The sequence below is a fragment of the Aotus nancymaae genome, unplaced genomic scaffold (assembly GCF_030222135.1).
Source record: "Aotus nancymaae isolate 86718 unplaced genomic scaffold, 86718_ANA_hifiasm-v0.15.2.pri h1tg000115l, whole genome shotgun sequence".
NCBI lineage: Eukaryota > Metazoa > Chordata > Mammalia > Primates > Aotidae > Aotus > Aotus nancymaae.
The window spans coordinates 9,270,390-9,284,826 of record NW_026988530.1 but is presented as its reverse complement, the minus strand read 5'-3'; the positions used below and the strand labels follow the sequence as shown (position 1 = coordinate 9,284,826).

The 14,437-nt window shown below is 34.2% G+C and overlaps 1 protein-coding gene across 9 annotated transcripts in view; it reads right to left on the bottom strand.

Moving 5' to 3' along the window:
* The window catches only part of NEK1 (NIMA related kinase 1), a 225,860-nt gene that overhangs the window by 193,103 nt on the left and 18,320 nt on the right, over positions 1-14,437 (bottom strand). For all 9 annotated transcript variants that reach the window (XM_064371000.1, XM_064370999.1, XM_064371003.1 and 6 more), the window contains 5 exons: positions 6,575-6,658; positions 5,321-5,388; positions 4,511-4,597; positions 3,406-3,460; positions 877-1,077 (listed from right to left, as the gene is read on the bottom strand). In XM_064371000.1, coding sequence (XP_064227070.1) covers positions 877-1,077; positions 3,406-3,460; positions 4,511-4,597; positions 5,321-5,388; positions 6,575-6,658 — 495 coding nt within the window. The remainder of the gene's footprint in view (positions 1-876; positions 1,078-3,405; positions 3,461-4,510; positions 4,598-5,320; positions 5,389-6,574; positions 6,659-14,437) is intronic.

Below are 14,437 nucleotides of genomic sequence, written 5' to 3'. Positions count from 1 at the left end.
GGTGACATGTGCCTGTAGTCCCAGCTACTTGGGAGACTGAGATGGGAGGATGGCTTGAGCCTGGGAGGGAGCAGTTGCAGTGAGCTGTGATCTGTAGTTCTGTTGCCCACTGCATTCCAGCCTGGACAACAGAACTACAACCTGTCTCAAAAAGAATTTTTAAAAAATATATATTAGAATACACTGATATGTAAGTAATATTTAAGACATTAAATATTTTGAGCACTTATACGCTAGACATTAAGCACTTTATGTGTGTTATCACTTTTAATTCTCACAACAACCTTATAGATACATTTAATAATCCCTTTGCTTACAGGTGAGGAAAGTGAAGCACAGAAATGCTCAATAATTTTACAGTTACAAATCCAGAGAACAGAGGAATAATGCACAACTGGAAAGCAAACATTAAGAAAACAGTTATATAAGAATGGAAAGACTGGGGGAACTGGTTCACACCTATAATCCCAGCACTTTGGAAGGCCAACGTGGGAGGATCACTTGAGGCCAGAAGTTCAAGACAAGCCTGGATAACATAGTAAGACCCTGTCTCTAAAAATTTTTTTAAATATTAGCTGAATGTGGTGCTACACACCTGCAGTCTCAGCTACTCAGGAGGCTGAGGCAGAAGGATTACTTGAGCCCAGGATTTTAGGCTGCAGTGAGCTATGATTTTGCCACTGTACTCCAGCCTGTGCAACAGAGCAAAACTCTGAAGAAAAAGGAGCATGGAAAGGAAAGTGACACACGTTAACGTAGGTTGAAAAAGGAACACCATTCCCCCAAGGTTCAGATGTGCTCTCCTCAACACTGGAGGCCATGTCCTAGCTAAGTGGCATTACCCTACTGTTTAATTTTAAAGGAAAAAGAACATACCTGAGGTGAGAGAAACTTTTCAATGCGTTTGGATATAAAACCTTTCTCCAATATGGAGTTGACTGACGGTCTATCCCTAGGATTTCTTTTAAATAACTGAGACACCAAACTGCGGAGATCATAGGAATAATGCAAAGACACAGGTGGAAAAGATCCAGATATTATCTTCAGAACCAGGTTTTTCATACTGCCAGCTTCAAACTAAAATCCAGAAAATAAAGAACATATATGAAACATATATAAATTGAAACTGAGAATATCAGCAATAAGAAATAGTTCTTTTCCTATCAATATAGAAGTACAATCCTCTTCTAAATAATTATGTTTTCTAGATCAACGTCTACTTGGTTATCTATAAATGAATATCAGCCCTCAAAAAATAAAATGTTATAACTTGTCATATGAGTAATTTTAACTTATTCAAAATATTTAGGTCAGGAGCGGTGGCTCATGCCTGTAATCCCAATACTCTGGGAGGTCGAGGCAGGCTGATCATGAAGTCAGGAGTTCAAGACCAGCCTGGCCAAGATGTAGAAACCCTGTCTCTACTGAAAATACAAAAATCAGCCAGGCGCAGTGGCAGGCACCTGTAATCTTAGCTACTCGGGAGGCTGAGGCAAGAGAATCACTTGAACCCGAGGGGTGGAGGTTGCAGCAAGCCGAGATCATGCCATTGCACTCCAGCCTGGGCGACAGAGTAAGAATCTGTCTCAAAAATAAATAAATAAATAAAAATTTAAAGATGGGAGGTAAGTACTAAATAAAAGTTTCATAAACTATGACAATAATCAAAATGATGAAAGATTATGCCTTAGAGGTAGAAAAATTAGGGCCAAAGAACCACAAGCAGAAAAAGAACAATCTGCTGGTTTTCATTTAAGGCCTGCTTTTTAGTGGCTCTGTTGTAATGACTAGAACAAGAAATTAACTACAGAACTAAAAGTATTGGGGGAAAATATAATAAATAAAACTACCAATACTTTCTTTTTAGACAATGCTCACTGTTGTGCGTGATGCTCCTAAAAGCTATGGAAATCAGCAATATAGAAAATACTTTAATAGGAATATATATGTCAGAATTAAACATAATATAAACTCTAAAGTAAAAAGAAAACAAGAGGTGGGGTAGTTTAAAATCTGAAGATTTCATTCTGAAAGAAAGTATTATTAAGCTTTTGATATCTCCATTAAAATATTACAGAACAATTGTACAGTGTAGATATCTTAATACACACATTAAGAAAATAAAATATACTATAAATTAGACATCAGTGATTATAAAAGTTCTATTGAATGTTGAGCTCTCCTAAATGGCATCTGAGTAAATTCAATCTTAAGGAAATATCTATACACCTAAATAGGAATCCTAAATGCATAAAAGATGTGGTTCTCTATTCCAATGTACTTTTGTTTATCTCTGAATTGAATGCTCTTTATAAAGGGTAAGTTACTGAATTTCACGTGTCTTAAAACACATGCTACTTAAGAGTAAACAATTCTAAAATACAGAAGAGATGGTGACAGAATAATGTAGATGAAAGATTTTTTTTAAAAACCCACAAACCACTGGTTTAAAGCTAAAATAACTATGTTGCAGAAAAACTGATCAATTATTTCAAATAAGCATCTGATAATCACCATTCCACATTACTTTGTCAGCTTATGCTTTTTTCCTTAAGAAAGAAAAAAACCCTAAGGCAATATAGTAAGAGAGTATGCAACCATTAAAAAGAATGACAAGGAAAAATATTCTGCAAATAGTATTAAGCAACAAAAACAGGCTATAAAACTTCTTATAAAGTCTCATCAAACTTTTGAGGGAGAAAAAATAAATTTCATTTTACAGACAGTCAATACTGGTGGGAAGAACTGTCTATAATCCTTATTCACTTCTTTATATTTTCATGTATTTTCTGAAGTTTTGTGTAATGAAAATACAATATTGTTTAATCAGTTGGTAAAACAGGCTAATCACTTTCCATTTCAAAAAACTGCTTTTTTAAAGAATCAACCTACTTAGGACAAGAACTCTCCATTTTTAGTGTGTTATACGTTATTTCAAAAAAGTTTGAAAAGTAAAAATTTTAAATACTCTGAATGATTACTTAAATTGATAAAAGTCATCAATGAGTATATTGAATGAAATTCTTTAAATTAGTTCAATTCCAAATTCAAATAATCTGGGTATTGTGAGAGAATTCACTAAAATGAAACTAGTAAAGTTTGTTAAGCTAAAATATCAAATTCATACTAAATTTAACATTGAGAAAAAAGCAAAATTTATTTCTGATATTAGAAATTATTTTCTGGAAAACTGCATGAAACATTATGTAATAGCAAATATACTAGATACACAAATACATTAAGGGAAATCAATTTATACTTCAGAAAAAATGAGAAATTTAAAAATGGACAGAGAATTTCTAGGATGAGGGTTATCTAAAAGATGGTAGAACTTTAAATATAATAAAAAATATTATAGTCACTTATTAACATAACTTTAAAAATATTTCAGAAACTTCTACTTACAGCATGTTTAAGTGTACACAGCTCATAAAGGACACACCCCAGAGCCCAAATATCACTAGAGAAGATAAAAATGAGAAATTTCCTCTAAGTATCAGAATGTACTTTAAAATTCTTTCATTTAAAAGAAACATAAACAGCATAAAAATGTTTTGGAAAAATAAGTGCTTCAGAAAAAATTTCCTTTAAAACTAAAAATTTCAATCATAATCAAATGACAAAATTAGCTGTCCCAGATTAGAAAATGGTTACCCCAACAATTATTTTGAAGCTCCATTAAAGAAATTTAATATTTAAAAGGACATTATTTTTAAAATTCATGTAAATTCTATTTAGTTATTCTACTGCATAAAACTCAAACTGTTTTTATCAATTATTTGTAAAATACCATGATTTAAAAAAATAGTATGAAACAAAATATTATTTTAATAGACATTAAAAATTTATTAAGAAATTTGCAACAGCTACTGACCAATATTACTTTGGTTGGGATTTTCCAACTAGAGAGGAAAAATAAAAAGTAGCTGGAATTTAATGACAGGATTGCTCGTCACCCACATAGTATATAGTCTGTTAGCCAGACTATAGAGCTGTGATTAGAAAAAGGGTATTGGGAGCCAGATGCCTAGTTTAGATGCTGATTCCACTACTTATTAGACTCAAGGATTTCAAAGACGTTCTCTCTCTCTCTGCATTTGCTTTCCTTATAAGAGGAGGAGGAATGATTAATACCTACATCTCCCAAAATTATTGTGAAGACTAACAGAATACATAGAACTCAAAACAGTACCTGGCTTATAGTGTGTTCAAGAAATATTAGCAATAATTCGATAGGAAGTGATTATCACGAAGAAAAAAACCAAGGAAAGCACTCTATTTTCAATTATAACATAAATAATAAAGTGATTCTGTAGTTCCTCCAGCAAGATAATCAAATAGCTTTTTTACAATTCACTTCACCATATATTAACAAAATATTTTTATATATACGTATATGTTTACATGTGTGTATTGTTGATTTTAGAATAGTACTCTAAAGGTTAATAAACATGACATAACAAAAAGATTGAAAAGAAATACATCATATAATGAATATCATTTTAAATACCTTTTATTGTTGTAAGGTTTGTTTTCACAGATTTCAGGTGACAAGTAGTATGGGGTCCCTATGCAAGTTCGAGCCAGCTCTACAGTACTAGAGAAAAAGAGAATGACTGGAGAAGCTTAAGACACAGTCATGTGCCACATTAATACTGTTTTTGGTCTATAACAGATCGCATATATGATGCTGGTCACATAAGATTATAATGAAGCTGAGAAATTCCTAACACCTAGTGACATGGTGATTATCATACACTATAGAGCAATTACTTTATTCAATAAATTTAGTGTAGCCTAATGTACAGTGTTTATAAACTCTACATTAGCACACAGAAATGTGCTAAGTCTTCAAATTCACTCACTACTCACTACTCACTCACTCACAGAAAGCAACTTCCAGTCCAGTAAGCTCCATTTATGGTAAGTGTCCCATAAAGATATATCATTTTTTATCTTTTATATTGTATCTTTTCTGTGTTTAGATATGTTTAGATAAATATTTATCATTATGTTACAATTTCTTACAGTATTCAGAACAGAACATGCTGTACAGGTCTGAAGCCTAGAATGAACATGCTACACCATACAGCTTGCCTGTGTAGTATGCTACATCATCTAGGATTGTATAAGTACACTCCATAACATTCACACACTGATGCAATCACCTACTGATGTCTTTCTCAGAACATATCCCAATAAAGCAACATCCCAGTAAAGAATGTACTTAAAGGTAATATAAATTATCACATATAAATCATCATGGATTGAAGTTTCACTGAAAACACTGTATCAAAACAAAGCTGAAAATTCACGTTACCTATTAAGAACTCTAGCAATTCCAAAATCTCCAAGTTGTATAGTTCCATCTTTAGTTAAAAATATGTTCTGTAAAAGACAGGAAAAAAAAAACCCGTAGAAATATTGTTACAGTCCAGTTCTGAGTCAACAACATTTTTCATAAAATTCATAATCCAGTTAAAAAATTGTGCTGGAGTAACTGGATATTCACATACAAAAGAATAAATGAAGTCCCTTACTGCAAATCATATACAAAAATTAATTCAAAATGAAGTCTAGATCTAAATATAAAAACTAAAATATAAAACTCCTAGAGAAAAACATAGGAATAAATCTTCATGCTGTTGGGCTAGGGAATGGTTTCTTCAATATGATATCAAAAGCACAAGTAAAAAAATTTAAAAAGATAAACTGAACTATCAAAATTTTAAAATTTTGTGCATCAAAGGATACCATCAAGAAAACAGATGAATATTTTTAGAAATCATATATTTGAGAAAAAACTTCTATCTGGAAAAGGACTTGCATAACTCAACAATGACAACAAAAAGACAAATAGTCTGATTTAGAAATAGGCAAAAGGGGATGGGAACAGTGGCTCACACCTGTAATCCCAGCACTTTGGGAGGCTGAGGCAGGCAGATCACTTGAGGCTGGGAGTTCCCGACCAGCCTGGCCAACATAGTGAGAACCCATCTCTACTAAAAATACAAAAATTTGCCAGGCATGGTAGCAGGCACCTGTAATCCCAATTATTTGGGAGGCTGAGGCAGGAGAATCACTTGAACCTGGAAGGCAAAGGTGGTTGCAGTGAGCCTGAACTGCATTGTTGCACTCCAGCCTGGTCAGAAGTGTGAGACTCTGTCTCAAAAACAATAAATAAATAAATAGGCAAAAGGCACATACTTTATACTTTATAATATCCATTTATATAAAATGTCCAGGATAAGCAAATCCATAGAGAGAGAAAGTAGATTAGGGGTTACCAGAGTTTGGTGGAGAGGAATGGGAACTCACTGCTAATGGGTATGGGGTTCTTGTTGGAGTGATAAAAAATATTCTGTAAGTTTTAGAGACTGGGAAGGAAAGTAATTTTTAGAGTATGGGAAGCAAACAGGAGATCTAATACAGGACGCAGATGAATCGGATAAGAATTAAGAGACAATACAGATAATCTGATACCTGCTAAACCAGGTTGAAAAATTTCGACCCAAGACAATGAAGGTTTCAGGTCTTTATCCATTCAGAAGTTATCAGTTACAGAATAACATACCTGTGATTTTATGTCTCGATGAAGAATTTTTCTATCATGTACATGTTTAAGGGCCAAACATATCTGTACAAACCAGTCCAAAATCTAGGAAGAAAAATCAGATCTGTCATTTCTTTTAAAATTTACAATTCACAGTAGCCTTTCCTTGACCACTGAAAGAATTCAAGAATATTTAGGGATGAGAGGAACTAAACCCTTAAAAAAATATTTTAGGCAGCCAGGTGTGGTGGCTCACACTTGTAACTGCAGCATTTTGTGAGGCTGAAGCAGGTGGATCACGAGGTCAGGAGATCCAGACCATCCTGGCCAACATGACGAAAACTTGGATCTACTAAAAATGCAAAAATTAGCCAGGTGTGGTGGTGGGCAACTGTAATCCCAGCTACTCGGGAGACTGAGGCAGGAGAATCGCTTGAACCAGGGAGGCAGAGGTTGCAGTGAGCCGTGATGGTGCCACCACACTCCAGCCTGGCGACAGAGCGAGACTCTGTCTCAAAAAAAAAAAAAAAAAAATTAGGCTACAATTTCTTTCAACTTTGTAGGCACTGACATTAAATAGATACTCAAGTCAACATAAGCTCTGCACATACTAAATTTAAAATGTAAGAGATGTTACTGAGTCACCTCTTCTAAATCAAAACGAATGTGGAAAGTATGAGTAAAAATAGAAATAATTTGTATGTTATAATAGAAGTGATTCTTCTTTATTTTTAATACATCCTTTAAAGGAAACAATTTATATTTTATAATAGTAAGACAGGTGTTTCTTCTGTGTTTTTAATACATCTTTTTTCTATAATGCCCCTCCTCCCTGTTTTTTGGGATAGGGTCTTGCTCTATCACCCAGGCTGGAGTGCAGTTGTGTTATCATAGCTCACTTCAGCCTCAAACTCCTGGGTTTAAATCATCCTCCAGCCTCAGCCTCCTGAGTGGCTAGGACTATGGTGCATGCCACCATAGGTGGCTAATTATTTATTTATTTGTTTATTTTATAGAGACAGGGTCTTGCTATGTTCTCCAGGCTAGTGGTCTTGAACTCCTGGCCTCTGGACTTCCTGAGGATTCAAGTATTCCTCCTGCCTTGGCCTCCCAAAGTACTGGAATTACAGGCATGAGCCACCGCATCTGACAAGTATAATGCTTTTTAAAAATCTAAATAAAAATCATAAGAGGAAAAAAAGCTGGAAATTTGGAAGACATCTCTGACTTTTTCTCTTCCCACATTAATTACATATAAACGCTCTTCTCTGGAGACGGCCACTTGGAAATAAAAAGGCTTAATTTCTATCTCATTCTTAACATCAAAATAATTCCAAGTACATGGCATTTTTAAAGTATAAAAATCCATAAAATAATAAAACATAGGTTAATTATCTGTAACAACTGACTGAAGCAGGACTTTCAAAACATGACATAAAATGATTAAGTCATAAGAAAAAGACTGATAAAATTGACTACATACAATTTAAAACACCTGTATGGCAAAATACATAATCAAGTTTAATAATAATTTGGGAAAATATCTGCAACATAAATGACAGATTGCTAGTTCTCTAAAATGCAAAAGTTATTCAAATCACTGAGAAAAGTACTGGCAGACAAAATAAGAAGCGGACAAAAGACTGGAAAGGCAAATGATGGAGGGAAAAAAGGGCCAAAAAACACATATACAAAGCACTAAACTCCCTCTCAAATTAAAAAAAAAATTAAGATACCATATTATCTTACTTAAAATGAAATACGACATACTGTTGGTCAGAAAGTGGGGAAATAAGCCTTTTTCTCACAGGTGTTTGTTAAAAAGTTAATTATAATCATTTGTCAAAATATGTCAAAATTTTAAATTCACATACCATTTGAAACGGCAATTTCAATTTCAAATTTATCCTACCCATATAGCAACAGAAACATAAAACAATGTATATAAGATGTTTACTCTAGCACTGTTAGCCAGAACCCTAAAATATAAACAACCTGAATGTCCATCAAGGGGCCTGATTAAATATACTGTATTATCATTATACTAAAAATAGCCACTGACAAGAATGAACCACTTCTATGTATACTGTTTATGTACTATTAAGTGAAAAAAGGAAGTTCTAAAACAGTATGCATAGTATACCCTATTTAAAAAAAAAAAATATGCTTATATTCCATACCTGAACTCTATGTAAGTATGTGTGAACACTGAGGAAGGAAAGAAGGAATAAAGGAAGGAAGTATAGAAGGATAGCTACCAATCAGTTAACAGCGTTTATTCAGGGACGTGGATTTAGAGAAGAGGCAATGAAAGGTAACATGTTTACTTTTTACTCTATCTCTTCAGTATTTTTTTAAACAATTTTCTTTCTTTTTTTTTTTTTAAAAAAAACTCTCAGTTCAGTTCTAGAGATATTTAATGAGGATCACATAAATTATTAAGCTCCTTTCTATACTCATGTAAGGCATTTTATGTATAAAGATCAAATACAGTTCTCTAAGGTAAGTCTGTACAGTGGTAGGAATATACTCACAAATACCTATAATAATTGCATAAGTTTTTAAACAGAGATATACACAGTAAGACAGCAATTAATTCAACCAGGGAGAGGTCAGGAAAAAGAAGGTGAAAAATTAAATTGAGTATTACTGGTAAAATGGAATTTACCAGTAGAAATGGAATACATCTTAGAAATCACTCATGTCTCATTTCACAGAGAGTGTTCTGTTACCATAATTCCCAAACCTGTACTTCTTTATTTGACAAAAATTTATTCAGCACCAACAATGTACTAGATATATGCAGGAACTAGCCAAGACAGTTAATGAAAGAGCTCAGAGACCAGGAGTCCGCACATTTATTCTGTAAATGGCCAGACAGCAAATATTTTAGGCTTTGTAGGCAATGTGGTTTCTGTCTCAACTCAACTCTTCCACTATAGCACAAAAGCAACCATAGATTATATATAAACAATTAAGTTTAGCTGTGTCGTAATAAAACTTTATTTACAGAGATAGAAGGCCAAATTTGGTTTACAGGCCATTGTTTATTGATCCATAGCAAAGACCATTGAGGGAGATGGGAAAGTAAACCAGTAATTAAAGGGAGGTAATGCCCTGAGTGTTGAAGAAGCATAGAGAAGGACAGCCAACACAGCCTGGAGGTGATAAAATAAAGCTGAACAGGGGTTGGGCACGGTGGCTCACAACTGTAATCCCAGCACTTTGGGAGGCCGAGGGGGGTGGATCACGAGGTCAAGAGATCGAGACTATCCTGGTCAACATGGCGAAACCCCGTCTCTACTAAAAATACAAAAAATCAGCTGGGCATGGTGGCGTGTGCCTGTAATCCCAGCTACTCAGGAGGCTGAGGCAGGAGAATTGCCTGAACCCAGGAGGCGGAGGTTGCGGTGAGCCGAGATCGCGCCATTGCACTCCAGCCTGGGTAACAAGAGTGAAACTCCATCTCAAAAAAAATAAATAAATAAATAAATAAATAAAGCTGAACAGAAGAGGTGATTCCTGAGCTCAGTTCTGATGGAATATATAAGCAAAGCAGAGAAGGAAGGCACAGCTTGTAAAATATAAGCATAAATGTTACATTTCCATTCCCCTTGTCTACCCTAGTTCAGACTGTCGCTACATTAGGGTTTGACTACAGTAGGAGAGGGAAGCCCTTTAAAACTGTAACCCTGCTTCTAATCTGTGCTTATTTCATTGTACACATTGGTTCCATATTAATATTTACAAAATACTGTTTTGAAAATGGCATTCTTTCTCAGACTTTTAAATTCAAATGTTATGTTGTATTATATCAAGTACAACAGGTAATTATCATATAGTTGTCTGAATTACAGTTGTATGTTATTTTGCATTAGTACAGACTGCCTTATAGTACCAAAACAGTACTACAGTCCATTTTCTCTGCTCTAAAACTGAGGTTTCTATGTGTAATAAAATGTATTAGAATTTTCCCAAATATGCTCAGTTTTGATGGGTTTATTCATTAATTTTCTAAAGGCATGAGAAGCTTTTATTGCCAAATATTATACTAATTGAAAAACTTGAACTTGGTTTCTCTATCAGAATGGTAAACTGATCTTGGAGCTCCTAACTAGAAGCATGCTTACCATTTACTGTCTGTGTGACTTGCTCAAAGAGTAGATATGTCTAGCAGAATAATTTTCTCTGCTTTATATTGATTTTATCACTTGATGTTTTTTGAACAAAGGTTCCTCACTATGAAGATCCTTATAAGTGTATTTCCTTCATCTATTTTTTAAGATATTCTGTCACTTTGATTAAATAAGTAACCAAAGAATGTTACTTATTTGTTAGAAAAAAATAAAAATTTCAGGATACTTCTCATTGTAACTATTAGCTCAGCACTGCCATAAGACCTGCCTGGGAAGACTTGCCAAATTTAAAAAGATGCTCAGTCTTTCCTAGGATAAGTCTGCATAGGTAAAATGCTGTATTTCATAAAATGCATGCTTTATGAGAATGCCCTGGAGATTTGTCCATAACTTGGCTCTCCATTTTTATCTTCAATAAAACCATTTATCAAGCCCTTATCAAATCTATGTACTCTGCCCTAATAGAAAATTTTATTCTATCATTGGTTACTATAACAAACTAACCACGGCCTTTCAGTCTCATTATCAAATAGGCCTTTGCTGCTTGATGCTTGCCAGAAAGCTCCTGAAAAGGACCATACCAGAAATGCTGAACTACTGGTACTTCAGAAAACAGACTCTTAGGTACAAGTTTTTGACTTAACATTGCTTAGATGATCAAGGAACTTATCAATGAACTGAGTCAGAATTTCTTTTAAGACTTTTTTAGTCCATCAGCTGACAAACATCATGAAAGCTAACTGCTTGACCCAAGGTCAAGAATAAGAATTACTAGGAATGAATAAACTGAATTAAATGAGATTTAATTGTGGTTATTTGTTTGGAATATGATTGGTATCATCTTTAATGTTCAAAATTTAATGAATAGATGAGGAATCCCTTTTTTTCCTTAAGCTGTATCTAATTCTCAATTTAGATTATGCTTTTATAAACTTAAAATGATATTTGATCTTAATCTTCTCATAATTCAGAAGCAAATCATTTTAAGTATTTTTATTTTTCAGGACAATATTGTAATTTTCATGGGTTCGATAAGAATCTATACTCCCTTTTAGCAGAATGTAATTGGACAAATCAATTGTGCAACCAAGGCCATACCTGATTTGAGATCATTTTCATGTAATCAGTAATGACAAACTCACTACTGAGAAATACATGTGGAACCAATACTTACATAGTACTGCCAGGAAACTGTCCTGTTAGCTGACTTACAGGGTCCCTGTGTCATAAGTGGTAAAGTCACTTCCTAGCAACCAGGGACCCTGAAATATTTGGAGACTCTCAAAAAGAAAAAAATTCACCCCAATTTATAGGTAGTAGAGGTGAAATTTGGTAGAGAATGTACTGGGCTGAGTTTCCTGACGTTGGGCTAAAAGAACAAAAAACAAAGTTTTTAAAAATCCAATTCGAGATTCCTTATGAAAACTTACAGACAGAAATCAATTCTGTAACCTTAGTAGTTGTTTGATCACGTAAGGCTCTAGGTTTTCAGCACAAACTCAAGTTCTTTGCTTAATTAACACTCTTGTTGCACCTAAATATTTGAACCAACCCTAATGAGTCCAGATTTTATTTTGATCAAGAACATATTCTGAAAATCAAAGAAACTCATTCAAAACTTTCAAATAAGGCAAAAATACTGTTATACCTTTAAAATATCTATCTAGAGACTGTCTAAGGGAATATACTTAGTTCATCTCATTATTTTCTATTAATAAAGTCATAGACTTAAGTTGCTTCTTAACCTAACTAGATTTTTGTCCAGTAAAGATGCAAACAAGGAAGTATCACTGAAGAGAATGGCTTGAGTAGCTGGAGAATTATCTGTTTCACAGGTCTTCCTGTTCCCCACTTACGTGCTAGACATGTACAAAATCCTCTCAAACTAATGCTAAGCTACAGTCTAATGGAGCTCTAAGTTTTCCTGTTTCAAAGCCCAGAATGTAGTTTAAACGACCTCTTCCTATTTTAAATAGGCTAAAATAAACAGCATCCTTATCTGTGCTAATAAAACTTGCTATTCAGAAGGGTAGAAAAAATGCTATTAACTTAAAAGAACGGCTTGCCAAATATTTGTCATTTATGATGAATAACTTCACTGATGGATGAACGACACAGATCTCCATAATAATTTCCAGGAAGACAAGATACAAGCATGTACGTACACACACACACCCCATCATGTACTAAAAGTACGTATCAAAGAGTAGTAGAATGAAATCTACAGAATATCAATGTGCTTTATAGTGGAATATCATTTAATAGCAAACATTTTAAAGTTTGATAGGGATAAATGAATGAAAATAAGCACAATGAAATATATCTGACAATGTTCTAATAAAAATAGCACTGTATATACCAACATACATTACTATTTGACCTTTACAACACGTATAGTAGGTATCTCCCTATTAACAAATGAGGAAATAATCTCAGACCCTGTTAACAGAACAATTACCAAGTTGATAAGTAGAGCAAGGACGCAAACCCATGTCTGTCTGTACCTGGCCAGAAATGGCACAGTGGCTCATACCTATAATCCCAGCACTTTGAGAGGCCAAGGTAGGAAGATTGCTTGAAGCCAGGAGTTTGAGAACAGCCCGGGCAATATAGCAAGACCTCATCTCTACAAAATAATAATAATAATAAATTAAAAAAGAAACTGGCTGGGCTACTCAGGAGGGTGAGGTAGGAGAACTGCTTGTGCTCAGGGGCACAAGGCAGCAATGAGCTGTGATGGTGCCACTGCACTCCAGCTCGGGTGACAGAGCAAGAGCCTATCTTAAAAATAGTAATAATATTCCATTTCTGAATGTGTGTGTCTTAGTGTACATATATATGTACATGTATAAGTATGTAAAAGAAAGTCTGGAAGAATACACCAAAGTAAAAACAGTGGTAATCTCAGGAACAAAAGTGTGGAGAAAGCCTTTCCATTTCTGTATACTTCAATACTTTTATAATTTAAATGTGTGAAAAGAAAATGTTAGAAACTTTAGAGTTAGAGGTGGGTTCAAACACTATGTGATTCAGGGCAAGTCATGTAACCTCTCTTGGATTCCTTATAAACTGAAAAAAATGTATCCAAATTAAAAGAGATAACAAATACAATACTCCCAGCACAGTGCTCCCCCTACTCCCCTATGTAAAAGCAGGCAATTCAAATAAAGAACCGATGATAATGAGAAATGTGATAGGCATGTAGAGAAGGAAACAGATTAGAGTAGTTATGGAAAACGTAAAGAAGCTGGGACTTGAACTGAGCTATAAAAAAAAGGTAGAGTATGAATAACAGAAAGTCTGAGGAAAAGGCTTGCCAAAATAAATGAAATAATCAAATACACAGAAAGGAGAATGAAATGTACAAACATGTGGCCCAATGCCTAACACAAAGTACATGCTCAATAAATATCTGTTAAAGTGAATGAAAAGAGGTACAGATTAGGAAATAGGAAAAAAAAGGCTGCTTAGGTAGGGTAGGGCCATATTTTAGAGATCTGACAAATCAAGAGAGAGATTAGATTTCATGCAGTTGCCAATGCAAGGTTTCTAGAGCTGGAGTTACCTGGCAAAGCCACATTTTAGGAATATATAGTCTGGCAGCAGTAAACCAGATTGACATGATATAGATTAACTAGTTATAATGAATAATTAAGGCACATAGACACACATTGTATATAACATACATCACACAGATAACAATATCTCATCACAGTCTGCAAATTAGATGGGTAACTGAACAAAGGTG